The sequence below is a fragment of the Protopterus annectens genome, chromosome 3.part1, assembly GCF_019279795.1.
Source record: "Protopterus annectens isolate FY-2018-M chromosome 3.part1, PAN1.0, whole genome shotgun sequence".
NCBI lineage: Eukaryota > Metazoa > Chordata > Ceratodontiformes > Protopteridae > Protopterus > Protopterus annectens.
In genome coordinates this window covers 665,133,827-665,150,969 of record NC_056732.1, presented here as the reverse complement: position 1 = coordinate 665,150,969, position 17,143 = coordinate 665,133,827, and the positions used below count along the sequence as shown (strand labels likewise).

At 40.8% G+C, this 17,143-nt stretch overlaps 1 protein-coding gene across 4 annotated transcripts in view; it reads left to right on the top strand.

Moving 5' to 3' along the window:
* The window catches only part of ASAP1 (ArfGAP with SH3 domain, ankyrin repeat and PH domain 1), a 2,547,392-nt gene that overhangs the window by 2,358,064 nt on the left and 172,185 nt on the right, over positions 1-17,143 (top strand). For all 4 annotated transcript variants that reach the window (XM_044067036.1, XM_044067034.1, XM_044067035.1 and 1 more), the window contains one exon: positions 14,419-14,485. In XM_044067036.1, the coding sequence (XP_043922971.1) occupies positions 14,419-14,485 (67 nt within the window). The remainder of the gene's footprint in view (positions 1-14,418; positions 14,486-17,143) is intronic.

The window sequence follows — 17,143 nt, the reverse complement described above, 5'->3', positions numbered from 1 at the left end:
TTACTTTGTCCTTGAGTCAGGTGTCTCAGGTTGTTAGTTGTTTTGTTGTTATGTGCAGGTGGCAAACTCAATCTGAGGATTGGAAGGAGGTTGCAGTGTAGTATGGGTAAGGGGGAGGAGCTTGGAGCTCGGATCTTTTTGCTTGGTATGCTGCCGGCTCAGATCCGTAACCCACAGGTTGCTGACAAATGAAGTTTACCTACTCAGATGGAACGTTGTGGTGAGTACATAACTTCTTTTTTGCACCTCAAAAAAATCAAAATACTCATGCTTCAGGTCTTGCTCCTTTTCTTTGTAAAGGATATGTAGTATTAGTGACCCTGGATTTGAAGGATACTTACTTACAGACCCCATTCACAAGGACCAAAGACACTTCCTTGCTATCTGTTGCAAGAAACAAATGCTAACAATTTCTCATTTTGACATTTAGCCTGTCACGCTGAAACTATTTACCAAATATTTAGCAGGAGTGTTTGACCAGCTGAGAACAAGAGTTCTTACTTACTCTTATTTGAATGATCCTTTGATGTAGACTTTCTCATAAGAAGAGTTCAAAAAGTTTCCTGGAGTAGACAGCAGCATAGTCTGTCTGATCCTGAAAACTCACATAGAACCTCTGTCTTTACCAAGACCTTCTTGAGGACACTGGACACCAGAGCAGGCAGTCTGTTCTTACCTCAGGATAAAAAGGCTTTTGCTACATTGGTTCTTTTCTTATGTACCCCAGAAAAGGCATGTGACAGCCAGTCTTCTCCAGAAACCCTGGTCTATATGTCTGTCTTAGTGTTAGTTGTTCCTCTGTCCAGATTTCACCTGCATAAAAATATATATCCTGGAGAAACTATGGGAGAAACATCACTGTCCTCTGAACAAGGTGATTCTACTCATCTCAGCATTCAAAAAGGAATTCCTGTGGTAGACTGAAAAAGTCAAGGCCACCATGAGACTCATCTTTCTGGTGCAAGAGCCAGTAAACTCTTAACCATAGATTATTTGGATTACATTAGGGTGACACCCAAACAGATTGTGAGTACAAAGGCATAGTCCAGCAAGCTCAGAACCAAACAGATTGTGAGTAGAGGCATAGTCCAGCAAGCTCAGAACCAAGCATATAAACATGAAAAAGATTACCTTAATCTGTAGACTTCATATTTTGAGATCCATACAATACTCCGGCACTCCTAAAGATAGTGATAGATGACACCACAGCTATGTAGTATATCAACAGAGTCCAGCAAGCTCAGAACTAAGCATATAAACATGAAAAAGATTACCTTAATCTGTAGACTTCATATTTTGAGATCCATACAATACTCAGGCACTCCTAAAGATAGTGATAGATGACACCACAGCTATGTAGTATATCAACAGAGATGGAGGAAAAAGAAGTTATGTTCTTACCATAACGTTCCATCTGTGTTGTTCATCTTCATTCATTCATTACTGATGGGTGTTGGTTCCTTCCTTGGAACCAATTCAGCCTTATAACAAGCTCGTGCCAGCCAAAAAACTCTCTAGCTAAGCTTTTACCCACAATGCCCTTCTCCCTGTTACCTCAGATAGAATTTGCCCATAAGTAAAGCAGAGGCTTTTTCTGAGCAGAAACCCTAAAGTAGGAGTAGGACCCAATCCGATCCTCCAGGAGCCTCTGGAGGGGGAAGGAGGGTGGGACGTAATGAATGAATGAAGATGAACAACACAGATGGAACATTATGGTAAGAACATAACTTCTTTATCAGATGTTGTTAGTCTTCATTCATTCCTTACTGATGCGACAGAGTCCCTAGCTACTTTTAGTCCTGCAATGCCCTTATGGAAGGATGTTTCTGAGCACCATTGAACCAAAGGATGCTCTTCCCTAGAGACCAAATCCAATTTGTAATGAGTGATAAAGGTATGAGGGGTAGCCCAAGTCGCAGCTGCAAAAATATCATCCAACGAAGCCCTTGCATGAAAAGCAACAGAAGTTGCTGCTGACCTGGTGGAGTGTGCTCTGACTTTGCAAGGTAGAGAAATTTTATTTCGTTGGTAAGTCAAGGATATACAGTCTCTCAACCACATGGACAAGGTCACTTTTGAGACAGAGTTTCCCAATTTCATGCCTGAATAGGACACACATAGCTGGTCTGTTTTACTTATTGACTTAGTTCTGTTCGGGTAAAAACTTAATTGCCTATGGACATCCAGCAAATGAAGGCAGTGTTCTCCTTTGTTTGAGTACTTGGGGAAAAAAGACTGGTAGGTCAATCATCTGGTTAATTGTCAATTCTGAAATAACCTTGGGCAGAAATGAAGGATTAGTCCGGAGCGATACTCTGTCCTTAGGAAATACCATATAAGGATGTTTTATACACATGGCCTGAAGCTCAGAAATGCATCTGGCTGATGTGACAGTTACCAAAAATAGTGATTTCCAGGTCAGGAACTTTAAGTCACAAGTGGAAGCAGGTTCACAAGGCAATCATGCCAGGAGCTATAGTACCAGCGTTAAATTCCAAGGTTTGATGGGTTCACTGAAGGGTGGTCTGATATGTGGGACTCCTTTTAAGAATGTTTTGCAGAGATAATGGGAGATTAGTGATGAGTCTTGGAATCCATTATGGAAGTTTGGATAGCAGCTAAATGTACTCGGATGGTTGAGGCTTCTGCTCCTGAATGAAGAAGACTTGAAAGATAATCCAAAACTACACTAACAGGGGCTGTAGAGGGTCCTAGCTGCTTTGTCGGGACCAAATAATGAACCTCTTCCACTTGCTGAGATAGATTTTCCTGGTAGATGGTTTATGCGAAGCCAGAAGGATATTATGCACTGGGGAGGTAAGGTTAGTCTGCCAGGCGATTACCGGATATGGAGAAACCAAACTGTCAGCTTGAGACTGGATATGTTTAGGTGAGTCAACCCTTGTGGGTGCGAAATCATTTCCGGAGTTGGATCTAGAATCCAAGGTCGATGTACTAGGTGAGGCCAGAGGAAGGGAAACCAAATTTGCCATCACCAGTAAGGGCAATGAGGATTATCCTGCTTCTCAGATGAAGGGCTTTCTTTAGAAATTGAAGAATCGGGGGAAAGGGAGGAAAAGCATGTAGGAGTCCCGTGGGCCAATCGTATATCAGAGCATCTGTTGAGGACTCCCACTGCGGGGGAATTAGGGCAAAGTAGCTGCTGCATTTGTGATTTGGTGGAGAGACAAAGAGGTCGCAGCAAGGCTGGCCTCAGCGACTGAAAATCTTTGCCCCAGTAATTGGATTGAGGGACCACTCGTGAGGCAGTAGGATACATCTGCTCAGTGTGTCTGCAATCATGTTGGAACTCCCGGGAATATGCATTGCAGTCAGAAAGCAGTTGAAAGCTATTGCCCACTGCCAAATTCTCATGGCCTCTTGACACAATGGTTAGGGCTTGGTTCCCCCTTGTTTGTTGATGTATCAGACTACTGACATGTTGTCTGATTGAATAGCAATTGGACCTGACAGAAGGATGGATTGAAATGCTTGCAACACTAGAAGCACTGCCCTCAGTTCTAGGGCATTGATATGCAGATTGGCCTCTATGTCTGACCAAGTACCTTGGACCGTCTTCCCATGGTAAAACCCCCCACCCTATCAGGGATGCGTCCATAGTCACTGTGGCCTTGGGCTGTTGTGGGCAAAAGGGACGACTCCATGGATCTTCATCTGGCTTCATCCACTACATTAAATCCTTTTTGCATCATTGATTTATCTGTATTTGAAAAGACAAAGGATGATGCAAGGGGTACCACTGTGTTAGAAGGAGCCATGGGAAAATTGTCATGAGTAGTCTTGCTAAGGGCACTGTGGTAATTGACGCTGCTATGGAACCCAGGAATTGAAGAACTGCCCAAGCTGTGACTAGGTTTTGACAGAGTATCGCCCGGATTTGGGATTTTATCCTGTGTAATCTGTGGCCTGGAAGAGAGACTAAGCAAGCGTGTGTATTGAAATTTGCTGCTATAAACTCCCAGGTTTGATGGGGAATCAAGTTGCACTTTCCCCATTTTATTGAGATTCCCCGAGATTATGCTAGTTTGAAAGTGTAATTTAGAGCTATCTCCAGTAGATGCTTGGTGGGGACGGTGAGGAGCCAATCATCTAAATATGGAAACACCCGGAATCCTTGTAGTCTCAAGTGAGCTGTTACCACTGCCATGCACTTGGTGAACCCTCTGGAGGCTGTACAGAGTCCGAAGGGCATTTTGCAGTATTGAAAGTAATTGGCTCCTAGCCAGAAGCAAATAAATCTTCTGGAGCGTTTGTCCATTTTTATGTGGTAATACGCATCCTGAAAAATCTATTGAGCACATCCAATCATCTTTCTCTAAAAACGGAAGGATAGACTGACCCTTGGCCATCCAGAGTTTTTCTTGTTTGACAAATTTGTTCAGGATGCCGAGTTCCAGAATTGATCTCCAGTCCCCTGTCTTTTTTGGCACTAAAAAGAATCTTGAGTAGAATCCGGATCCTGTCTGGTTTGGCAGGACTGTCTGGATGACTCTTTTTTGAAGCAGCTTTTGAATTTCTTGTGCTGCTGTTTCCCTTTGATGTGGTGGAACATCCGGAATTCGTCTTGATGACTTTGTGTAAAGACTGAATGGGATGTGTTGTGCTGTGGTTATCATCCGTTGCACCCAGAAATCTGTTGTTATTGTTAGCCAGGCAGAATGGTGCAAGGAGAAACGTCCCCCGACTGCCTCCAGAGGAAAGCAATTGGGCTGCTCCTCAGGAGTGCTGGTAGAGTTGTCCGGAAAAGGAATCCCTGGACCCCTGGTTACATGGAACCCCTCTGCCCCTGTAGGAGCAGCTTCTGGATGAGTTACCCCCTCTGCTCCGGGGAGTATACTTGCCACGTGTGTCATGGAAAGGACCCTGCGATTTTTTGTGCCACATCTTTCCACTCCTCTGGTTCCCAGAGTAGGGACACTGAGGGGAGGAAAAATGTACACCCACGGCAGATAGGGTCTTGCCCTCCTTCTCACACCTGGCCAATGTGTCTTTCACTTTCGGGCCGAAAAGGGAAGAAGCTTCCACTGGAGCATTAAGAAAGGAAGACTTAAAAGGGTCTGCAAAGTCACAGAGGGGCATCCAGGCATGACATCTCATGACAACACCTGAACCCACCGCTGTAGCTGCTCCTTCATTGATGTGAGATATCAAAAGCATGGAGGAGTTGGATATGGATTCCAGGGTAGCAAGCTGTGAGGCAACTTTGTTGCGCACCTCATCAGAGACTGCTCCTGTAAAGGTTTCAGAGAGTTTGGAGACTAGGTCTCTGAAACCTGGTGAAGTGTGCCAGATAATTCGAAGACCTAACAGCAAAGGTTGATGACACAAAGACTTGCCTCCCTAACCTGTCCACCTCCTGAGTCTCCCTGTTTGGGGAGGTGAACAGTCTGGCTTTCCTCGGCAAGCTCCTTTTTTGTGGCAGCTGCCACCACCATCGCGTCTACTGGAAGACCTTTAGACCAGTTTAGGAGCTGTTCGGGAGGAGATAGAATCTTGTCTGGTCTCCATGAGATTGGTTCAGTAGTATCAGGACTCTTCCATGCACGCTGCATGATGAGCTGAACCAGCTCATCTGCAGGTAGGGTCACTTCACAGACTCCTCGCTGGAGGGATTGCTGGGCTTCCAGTCACCCCTCTGTTTCACTATCTCAAGGATGTCTTCAAAGGAGACATCGGGGGGGGGTGACCATGGGGACCCCTCCCCTTCATCATAGTCTGTGTCCTCAGTGAGAGACTCCTCATGAGAGTCCACATGCTTCCTCTTGCATGGTACCTCTTCAGCGGGGGCTTTTAAAGACGACTCTGAAGAAGGGGCACACTGCAGTAGGGTATCCTGAGGCTCTTGTCCTCGATGTCTTGAAGGGGTGGCTCATGTCAGCTACGGCTCAGAGGGAGGACATAACTGATATTCCGATGCCAACAGCTTGCCTACAGAGGCAAGGGCCCTCTCCATCACCTGGAAAGCCGGCCTGCCCGAAGAGGGATGGGAGCCCAAAATCAAGAGGGACAATCTCAGAACTGGGGTCACACCCCGCTCCAACGGGCTAGCTCCCAAGGATGGACCCTCAAGAGGACTAGGTACCATTATGATTTCTGGGACCATAGATGGCGACATGGGAAAAATCTGCGCCATGCTAGGAACCACAGTCCCTACAGTCCAGTCACAATCCTGAGAGGGGCTCGGCTCCAGTTGAACCAAAGGCCGAAGGGTCTGCTCCGGAACCATGGTGAGGTCCACCAGTGGAACTGAAGCAATGGGTGCCGATAAGGGTGTAACTTCCAGGGTCTTCGATACCTGCATGGAGGTCAGAGGAGGAGAATATGCTGGAGTCCATGGAGGAAGACTCCCAACTCAGTTTTGGAAGGTGTTGTAATCCCCCTTGCCTTCAGCAGCTAATCCACAAGACACACCACATCCAATTCCAAGAGGCTCCTGGTTGATCGTGTCAATATCCCCGACAGGGTGTCAGGTCATTCCAAGAAAGGGCTAAATTGCTGCCCGAGGAAGGGATCCACCATGGGTGAATATTGGGTCTGAGCTGTATGGTCCATTTGCCACCGAAGTCTGATGGATGGAGATGTGTGGAAGGTGTGTCCAGTACAGAAACTCCTGGAGCAGATATTAGAGCCAAGCTCGGTGCCACAGTCATGGATGGTGCTGTGGTTAAAGTTATTAAGGATGGCACTGAGGCAGAAATTACTAGTTTTGGTAAAGTTGGTGCTGTGACTGGTGCCGAAGACGCAGTTTTTGAAGATGGCACCGTGGTCGGTACCAAAGACAGTGCCATGAAAGTCAGTTTAGGCCCTGAGGCTGAAGCAGTCAATTTTGGAATCTTTTGCTTAGGTTCCTGCTTTTTGTCACCTGAAGGTGATGAAGGAACCAAATGTGGTCTCTTTCTGTGTTATTTACTGGGAGGGGATGAGCCCTGCGACTCAGAAATAGCCTCTGAGAATGGTGTCTTTTGGAAACCCTTCAGGATTAATTTATTCTTCCTTTCATTAAGGGTTTGGGAGCTAAACCATTTACAAACAGAACAACGTGGTTGAAGAGACAGGTGAGGAACAGCCATACAATACACACAAGAGTCATGGGTGTCTGAATTCGGCATTTTGTGGCTGCACCGGTCGCATTGTTTAAAACCTGAAGCTCCCTTCTTTCAACATGGAGAACTATAGAAATTATCAACTACCACAAGAAAACAATAATAGGAGAAGCTATAGAAAAGGATTTTTTTATATTAAAGGAAGAAAGAAGGGGAAAGAGAAATACCAGCAATGATATTTAAAGAAAGTTACCTCAAGGTTAGAGGGGAGAAAGAGCCTATACGAATGATGGTACTTAGAGACTACCTAAACGATAAGAAAAACAGCAACAACAATAACAACAGCAGTAAAAGAGTGGGTAAATTTACCAATAAGGTAGAGAAAGAAAAAATATCAGAAATACCACAAGTAATTTGAATATTTTCAAAGTACTTAGCTGAGAGCTGGCTTAACATGGCTTTATGGCAAAGTGGCAAACGAGATCTGAAGTAACTGGGAGAAGGGCGTTGTGGGTAAAAGCTTAGCTCAAGAGTTTTTTTAGCTGGCACGGGCTTGTTATAAGGCTGACTCGGTACCAATGATGGAACCAACATCCATCAGTAAGGAATAAATGAAGATTAACAACATCAGATCTCACGGTTATCTTCTTTGCATTGTTAGTTGTGATGGCATGTAAACTGTCCTGACTGCAAGGCCTGCATCAACAAGCCAGTTGCATTCCCTTTGCCCAGAATTCATTAGCATATCACTTGAATAGGTCTTTGACCAGCCTTACACAAAGGTGGGGACCACTTATGATAGTTCTGTTTGACGTTCAAGGCCACCATCAAGTGAAAAAATTGTACTTCAGATCCCCATACAGGGAAGCAGGGGACTGGCTGTGTTCTCCATTCCCTGGAACAAGTGTTTTCTTTTTGCCTTCCCTCCCATTCCACTCCTTACATATATGCTACACAAAACAAGAAGGGAAGAGGCAAAACTCATCCTGATAGCACTCATATGGCCATGGCAACCATGGTTCTGTCAACTAATCAACAGGAGTACCGAGGGGCCTTTGCCCCTTTCAACCCATTGGCAACTCCAAACCAGAAAATAGTTCCTTGAAGGACGCAGACCTCAGAGAGACTTACAAATGGCATCTCGGTTGAGTTCTTACTAGTCCCAATAATGGGTCAGTTTTACCAGCAGTATTGAATCTTCTCCAAGAAGTCCAACACAAGAAAGTCCTGTCCGATTAAATGGAAGAAGTTCTCCATCAAGTGCATGCCTAAAAAGCAGAGTCAGAAACAGTTTGTTTCCCTCATCCGAACTCGTTTAACAGCATTTTGTTGACCAAGGTTAGCATATGCTTGTGTTAAGGTCCAATTCCAGTCATTGTGGCTTGCTTCCCGGCTGATTTCACCTACCCACCCATTCCTTTACATCCTCCAGACAAACAGTCCTTGAAATGAGTCTGTCATCTTGGCCCACCCCAGTGACTTATCCCTCTTCCTCCTTTATTTATTTGTTTATTTATTTATTTTTTTTAACAAGAGACATCTTTATTAAATTATCATGTATGACATAGGCAATCATGCATTTATATTTATATAAATGAAAACAAACCATATTGACATAATTTTAGTTGAAAACATTATACATCACTTATAATATGTACAGTCATCATCAGTCAAGCATTACATACCTCATTCAAATCCTGCCTTCTTTTAAACCTTGTTCCTCTTCTGCATGTATTGTTCCCATAATTCCCTTTATTTTCTATGTAATTTTCTCCTACCCTTTTCTAAAGATCTCAATTCCAGTTCTTTTATCTTTGTTACTATATTCACTGCTTCTCAGATAGATTTGTCTAGAAACAGTTTTGTTTGGCATCTACTTTTCTGAAGTAAAAGTTCATAGGTTCATAGGTAGTTACTAGGCTATTGGCCGTAGGGCCTATATAAGCCTAGCCAAAGGTGCCCTGGCTTTCGCCACCCAAGAAAATTATTTTCCTGTGCCACTGTCGAGCAGAGCCACAGAAGTGATCCCCGGGGTGAATTCCATTTTTCAATAATTGCTTTTTTGGCAGTCCCCATAATTACACTCAGCAAGGCATTATTATGTCTTGGGAAATCTGATTCTGTACCATAGGTCAAGAAAATCATTCCATTAGTTACACCAATTTGCTAACCCAGTATCTCTGACAGAGTAGTATGCAGGGAATCTTTAAAGTATGTGCCAACTCATTACACTCGCAGAAAATACGTTCCCCAATTACCTCTTTCTTCCCCATCACATCTCCAACATTTGCTGTCTACCTGAGGAAAAATGCTTTGGAGTATACTTGGGGTATAAAAATACCTATGTAAACACTTCCAAGCAAACATTCTAAATCTTCTAGACTTCATTTCATATTTGGGAGACACACATAGACCCCCCCTCCATTGTTTCTTTGTGAATTACTTATCCAGTCTCCTGTCCCAATCCTTTCCAACCTCCTCTGATTGATTCTTATAGTTATCATGCAATACTTCATATGCTCCACTAATTATTCCTTTTTAACAGTAGCTTCTGTTCTAGATTCTACTAAAAACTCCACCAGTGCTGGTCTTTCACTTAGGATCCCCCTATTACTTTTTCTTTGCCTATACTCTGATATCAATCCTTGATAGGGAAAGCAATATCTAGCCTGCAGACCAAATAAATTCTTAGTATCTTCCCATTCTGTTATCTTTCCCTTTCTAATTATTTGCTCTCAATACCATGGTTCTTTTGCCAGTTTTCTCCAATACATTCCAGCCCTCTCTTCCCTAATTGCAGTCATCCCTATCAGCAGATGCTCCTTTCTCCATTCCTGTGTTGGCTTAGTTCTTAGAATACTTTCTGCTACTTTATGAATTTAATATTCTGCATGGTTATTGTTCTCGTTAAGGATCTGCACCCAAATACCAGTTTGTCCTTGTTTATTGAGGTTCCCCCTTGTTTCATCATCATCCCTTTCCACTTTGGATTATAATCCTTCCTCCTCCTTGTGACTTCAATTCTGAAATTTAAAAAAAAGTACCATTCCTCCCTTTGAGCCAGTAAGCTCAACAACATTGAAATTCCTTTCTTGAAGGACCCTTTTTGTAGTAATCATGGTTGGTGTCAGAAGAATTTCTGAGCTACAGGCAGTAACATGCAAGGAGTTGTGTACAGTCTTGTATAAAGAGAGGGTGGTCCTCTGAACCAGACCTTCCTTCATACCCAGCAGTGTAAGAAGTGGCCTTAAAACAGACTATCTGGCTACCCATCTTGCATCTAAAACTCCATAAACAATAGGAAGGAAAACAAATTTTGTATATGATACATGTACAGAGACATTTGAGATGTTATTAATTTTACTTTATTTTTACATTTGTTAACTGGATAACAACAGTGGTCCAAAGAACCCTTTCAAGCAAGATAACAGCAGTATAAAACAAACTTAGGATACAGGGCAATAATCTCATACAGTTAATTAACAGTACACCATATGGATGTATCTATAGCTATATCTATCTAGATAGATAGATGGATAGATATATAATAAATAGTAAGTGCAATGAGAGAAAATGAAAAGTGATTTAATATACCTGAATCATGTATTCACTGGCAGCATGCAGTGCTTTAGTGTAGCACTGGAAAGAGGCACTCCAGTAAAGCAGTATGTATATTACATTGACAGGGCCAAAGAAGTCAGACAGACTGTTCAGATTTTTCACTATTATGTTAGGAAAGTAACTTAGATCAGTTTCCAAACAAACGATATCAAAATATCTGTCTGATTTATTACATTTTAGTATAAGGTCTGATGCTGACACACTCCACCAGGATAGTTGCCTTTAAGCTGCTTTCTTTAGATATTATTTTCCTCAAACAAATTACAAATGGGGTCCTACAGTCCAGAAGGTAGACAGGTTTTACTTCTGCAGTTCTCCAAGGTGTAATGTAATCTTGTCACCAATTTGGATGTAGGCTACCTCTTGGGTAGCAAACTACTTTAGTACTACTCTCTTGTACAAAAGTTTATAATGCAGCAGTGATCCTTATGATGACCATAATAGGGTTATGCAGGCATAGTCAACATTGTAGTAGCTGTTCGAATAATATGACCAACTGTTATGGTATGGTCTTCTTTACCACCTTCCTCCTAGTACTTCTTGTTTTACAGATCTGTACTTCTTTTGTGGATGTACTCATGAGCGTACTTCGGTTTATGATCTGCCTGGACTTAAAAGACATAAACATCTGTTTGGAGTACATAAAATATCTTGGCCTCTTCCAGACAGGTTCAGCCTTTATTTCCATGATGAGGTCTTCCTGCTTAATCTAAGCCAGTCTTCCTTGAGGCTGCATGTATATCTTTTTAGTCCATTGTGCTATTTAAGTTCTATTTTCAGCTGAGAAGCTAGTGACTGAGGCCACATATATAATTCGTTGTTGTAGGTTTGAGAAGTAGGCATGGTTCAGATGCTTTGATGATGACACTTCTGGTGGAAAGCTTGAAATACTCCTCTGCTGAATTTCATTTGTTAGTTATATTGATATACCATTACCAGGTGAAACTAGGTGACTGACTCAAATAGATTTGTCTAGAAACAGTTTTAACTATTTGGCATCTACATTTCTGAAGTAAAAGTTAATACCAAAGGGCTCTAGCTAAGTTTGCAGATGCCTACAAGCTAGGAGCAGTCATTGAATCCCCTGATGATGTAGCCATCTTCTAAGAAGGTTTGTCTCAAATAAGTAACTGGTGCCAAAATTATGGACTGAAACTAAATTAAAAAAAAAATGCTTTATTATATCTTTGGGAAGTCATCTGCCCCAGGGAACTACTACATTGACAATGTGCCCCTAATTGTTGACCCAGTTGTTCAAGATTTGGAAACTTATAGGGACAGTAACCTAACTTTTGTCCAGCATATGTCTGTTGTAAGAAAGTCCTTCTATAATGCACAGCTATTAAACAAAGGGATTGTGTCTAGATCTAGGGGTATCATTGTCCCTTTTACTCAGCCCTCATTACACCAATAATTGAATATAATGCCCCCTTTGTCATGTATCTGTCCTGACACATGCAACTACTGTAATGCTGACAGAGATACTGTGCTAAAAGGACAACAAGACTTAAACAACATGTCCTACATGGACCAAGTCAAAGCCCTGTCACAGTACTCAGTATCCTACAGACTGCTAAGAGGTGACATGTGTCTGGCATACAAGGCATCCTCCATCCCATTACTGATGAATTTACTGCACATCAGCAAGTCAAATGGCATCAGAAATACTTGAGGTAGGGATCTAAACTTCTTCTGCAACATCAACAGAATGGTTTGGAGAGAGAGTTTATTCTCGCAGAAGATACCACTACTGCGGAACATACTCTCCATCCACATGTCCATTTTCAGGCACAACTTAGATCTGTGGAGGAGAAACAGAAAATTTACCCCAGGACTGCCCCATGTACTACTAATAGATAGAGGTAGGTCTTACATATTTTATCCCATGAATGGGTCCCCTCAAATTATCTGTAGTATGATCCCAGTTATTCTTATTAGGGGTAATATATAATTTTTGTCCATGGGATGTACAAGGTCAATCTGCAACCAAATGAGTTAGGTTATTTCAAGCACAAAAGGGAAACTGGATAGGCTTAAAATGGTCCTCAAAGGCAGCAGGCCTAGTATTTACCTATGAACCCATATAGGGTCTCCAATATCTTCCTCACTCAAGATCCACTTCTATAATAAGATTGCAGTTTTGCTTTCCACATTTGAACGGTTGGTCTCATTGAAGGACATTTATTTTATTTATGTATTTATTTTTTGCAGGGTTTTCTTCTTGGTGACAATGACCTTTGATAGGTGGTTATCAGAGATGTATGTTTTTTTTTGGTGGAGCATCTTCCTAAGTGAAATTTACTCTTGGCCTTTACACATCATATGTTTGATTTCCCAGACAAAATCAGTAAGGGTGAAACTGGACCATTTTAAATATGTGTGGCGATTTAGCTGCTAAGCAGACCTTGTCTGTGTGCTTGTCACAGTTCATTATATTCTGCATTAGGAAACAGAAACCTGTACCTGAGGTGGTCAAGACAGTGTGCATAAGAGGCATTGCAGCTTCTGCTGCACATTTGCAAGGAACATCAGTTGTACTTTTTTTGGTACAATTTTTGCAGTTTCCTGCTTAGACTTTTTCTCAAACGCTACAGTCTGGATGTCCATTTTAAGGCAAGAACACGCTTCAGAATGACTTTTCTCCAACACTTTCATTATCTTCTTCACCTGCATAGGATTTTTTAAACAGAACTAAAGAACTAATGATCAAGATGGCCCTTTTGAAGACTGGCTGTTAAATTGGCAACTTAATTTCTGGGGCATCTCAGTCAGCAGTTTTGCCGTCTTATCAAAGGATGATATTTTTGGGGAGGAGGGGCTGGAAGGAGAAGCACTGCTTATGGTGTTGATGCAGAAGGTCCCTCCTGGTCAAGAATGCAAAAGATACAAGACTGAAAGGCTTTCACTGGTTATAGCAAGTAACTGTGTGCTGAAATTGAGTTGAGTATGCATCTGTGTAGTAACATTTTAGTAGTAGTGCATCATTTCTAGACACTTTTTTTAAGTTTCATGTGACCGTGCTACCCACCTGATTGTTTTTGAACTATGTATAGCAAAATTATATCACATAGAGGTTGGTAGGTTGCAGAGAAGAGTGTATCTGAGGTAATCTGGCCACAAACATTGTTCAATTTATATTACCGAAGAGCAAATTTGAGCTGGGTTTCACTCCAAGAACTATATATTTAAGAGCAGATCCCATTCATTAATCCTTCCTCAATTCCGCATGAACAGCATATTCTGTCATTTGTTTACTGCGTCATCATTATAAGAAGGCCTGAAAAGACTAGTAGCAAATAATGTCAATGTTCTGTTGATTTCTTGTTGGTAAACATATAGCCCATTCCTGCTTGCTAAACAATATGCACTATTTATATATATATTAGACCAATATTTACCATGCAGACAGAGGTGTTTTCAAGCACTAAAAGCAAATGTCTGTTTATTCTCCTTGAGGGAAGTATAGTACTGCAGCATTCTATGCATGCAGGATGATAATGGACAGATATGGTATTTCCTGATCATACCTTACAGTTTTAGTAATGTATGCATTATTTGCAAGTTAGGTTGATCATTCAGAAATTAGGGATTTAGCACAGAAAGAAGTAAAATTCAGTTTCTTGGACTGTGAATCTTTTCATAATATGGACTGTATATCTTCTGTATTGAGGTTCTGTACCTCCATGTGTTCTCCTCTTACATGAATGTTAACAAAACTACCAATGTTTCTCAGGTAATGATACAGGTCCACCGTTAAACAGGACAGGAAGCCAGTTTGAGGGATTGCTGCAACAAACAAGGTAAGAATTCATCTCTCAATATGTATGAGCATATTTGTAAACTTTTTAGTATGCCTGCTGTGTTTGTATCATATGTGCGTATTACTTGATGTTTCTGTTTTACATTGTAAAGTGTACATAATGTTTGTGCACTTCTTTTTCCTTCTGAAGTACAGTATATTCATCAAGTTTTCAAACAGCTCCGGTTGCCTGTGGATTGTTTTCAGACATAAGCCAAATCATATGGAAAAAGGGAATACAGCGTGTCAACAAAATTGTACAAGTACACAGCAGTGAACAATGAAGAATGTTATGTTTAAAAAATTTTAGCTGATCAGTAAAAAAATTGCCTCATCAGTAATAAACAGAGAAATTGTTTTACTTTTAACAGTTTAGCATAAATAAAATAAATAGTTGTGTGCCACAACTTGGTTGGAGATATCTGCAAACTACAAGTAAGAGAGTCCTAAGGGGCATGTGGTCCATATGGTATTGAAAGTAGGAAATATAATGGAGTTAGTTTGGTGTAATTTAAGGTGAAGGAATCAGAGATAGGTTAGGAAAACAAGGGAGGGGTGTAGATCTGTCTACAGTATAGGATACAGGATAGGAGACAGAATGCCACATTTGAATATTTCTTGATGCATGTTTCTGTTTAGCTTGTTTAAAAGCAGGTGACTTAACCCATCCCCTAAGTCTTCTGAAAACTGGGAAGCAGTAGTAAGGAATAATCAATCTTATTTTTAAGATACTACTTTCCTGCTATGAAAATGGTTTCCTGCTTCTTCATGAATCAACAAAAATCTTCAGCTGTTTTTATATGGAATCCTTTTGGCTGATAGCTGAGGGTGAAGATACTGAAAAAAATATGAGAGATAATGGGAGTGTGCTTTTTTTTTTCCTGGATCTTGATGACTTCCAGATACATTCTGCATTATGTGACTGAATATGACGTATCAATGTCTTCCAGTATGCATTCATGTCTTCCAGTATGCATTCTAGGAGAATATGGAGCTGAATCAGTTTGTTACAAGGAAATGTTGAACTTGGTAATGGAGATTGCGTATCACTCTTAGAGAACTGTGGAATATTATTTACTACCCCATATTTATTCAGAGAATAATGATTCCAGTTGTAAAGACATTTTCTTCTTAAGTTTCAAACTTTGAGCGTCATAGCACTTGGAGGAACTAGCACTTCTCTAGTGGGAAATTTTTGGGTTTTAGATGACTAGTGAATCATGTACCCCACATAAATGTCTATAGCATAATGAGAATTTTGTGGAACTTTATGCTTGTGTGTTGTATTTTTTAATTTTGCAATTGTTTTTACGAGCAGACTATAGAAACCTTGGACTGTAGTACCCTGATTTTGTAAATAACAAAAAACTGATTGGGGTAGCCACAGATTGTGAGTTTTGATCCTGGTCAAGTAGTGTAATATTTAATGTAATGTGAAGAAATGTTCTGCTTAATGAAAGAAGATGGTGAACTGAGATTCACATAGAATGACTTTGCTGGGTTTAAGGTTTACACATTTGATTTAGATTCCCTCTTCATAATGTAAAGGCCAGTAACTAGGATAAATGGTTCTGCCAGGAGGTTATACATTAACAAATATATGCAAATAATTGTGACAGCTATGAGCAAAGCTCTTGAGAACATAATGATCCTTGCATACCTAAAGAAGCTTAACTTAGCATAATAGATTTTATTCTTTATACTTTAGAGAAAGTGATGCTTTGAATCTTTTATTCATTTTTAAGCTTTGAATTTAATATTTACTTGTTTCTTTCCCTTCTGTTTTGTGTCTGTAGTAGGTTCTTTGAAAGAATATTGGCTGTAATTGCTTGATTTTTCTTCTCAGGGTACAGTGAATATGAATAAGGTTTATGTGCCTAAAGTAAGGCAGTTTTGATTTTCATTTACCCCTTTGGTATCCGTCTTTGACATTCTTTTGTTTTATTTGCCCGGGTATTTTTCATTTGTTAACTAAATATGTGGACTGCTCACGAAGTCCTGTTGAGTCACAAGTCTCATGTTTTGTATGTGGTTTTGTTTTTACCTTGTGTTAGTGGTACTTGCTTTGCCTCATATGTTTGTTTTTATCACCAAAGCCAAATAAGTTTTGTGACATAGGCAATACAGCATTATAAGACTAATTTGATTATTCGTCTCATGTAATACATCTTTGTCATATTAATTCATTACTTGAGTTTGTTTCCCTTATCACTAATTCAGTGTTCCAGAATGGGATTGCTCACATCTTTGCGATCTTGTGGATTTTTGAAGTTATCAAGAGGCAGATTTAATGAGTGAAAAAAAATTGCTGTTTGAGGTCTAATATTTTTAGTTTACTGCATCCTAGCAGATGATTAGATTACTACAATGAACAAGTCGAAACAAGCAAAACTGTTGAATGTGACACAAATCCCAATACCGAACAGAAGCAGGACCCAAAAACTCTAAGTCGAGTAGTTCTTTCAAGTAGTTTATTGTAAAATCCAAAACACAATCCACATGTGGATTGTGTTTTGGATTTTACAATAAACTACTTGAAAGAACTACTCGAATTATAGTTTTTAGATTACTACAATGTTTGGGTTTAGCCCCATCTGGATGCAGTATTTAATATACCAGTACCCATATTTCTTAGAAAATACTTTCTGCTTAAATAACA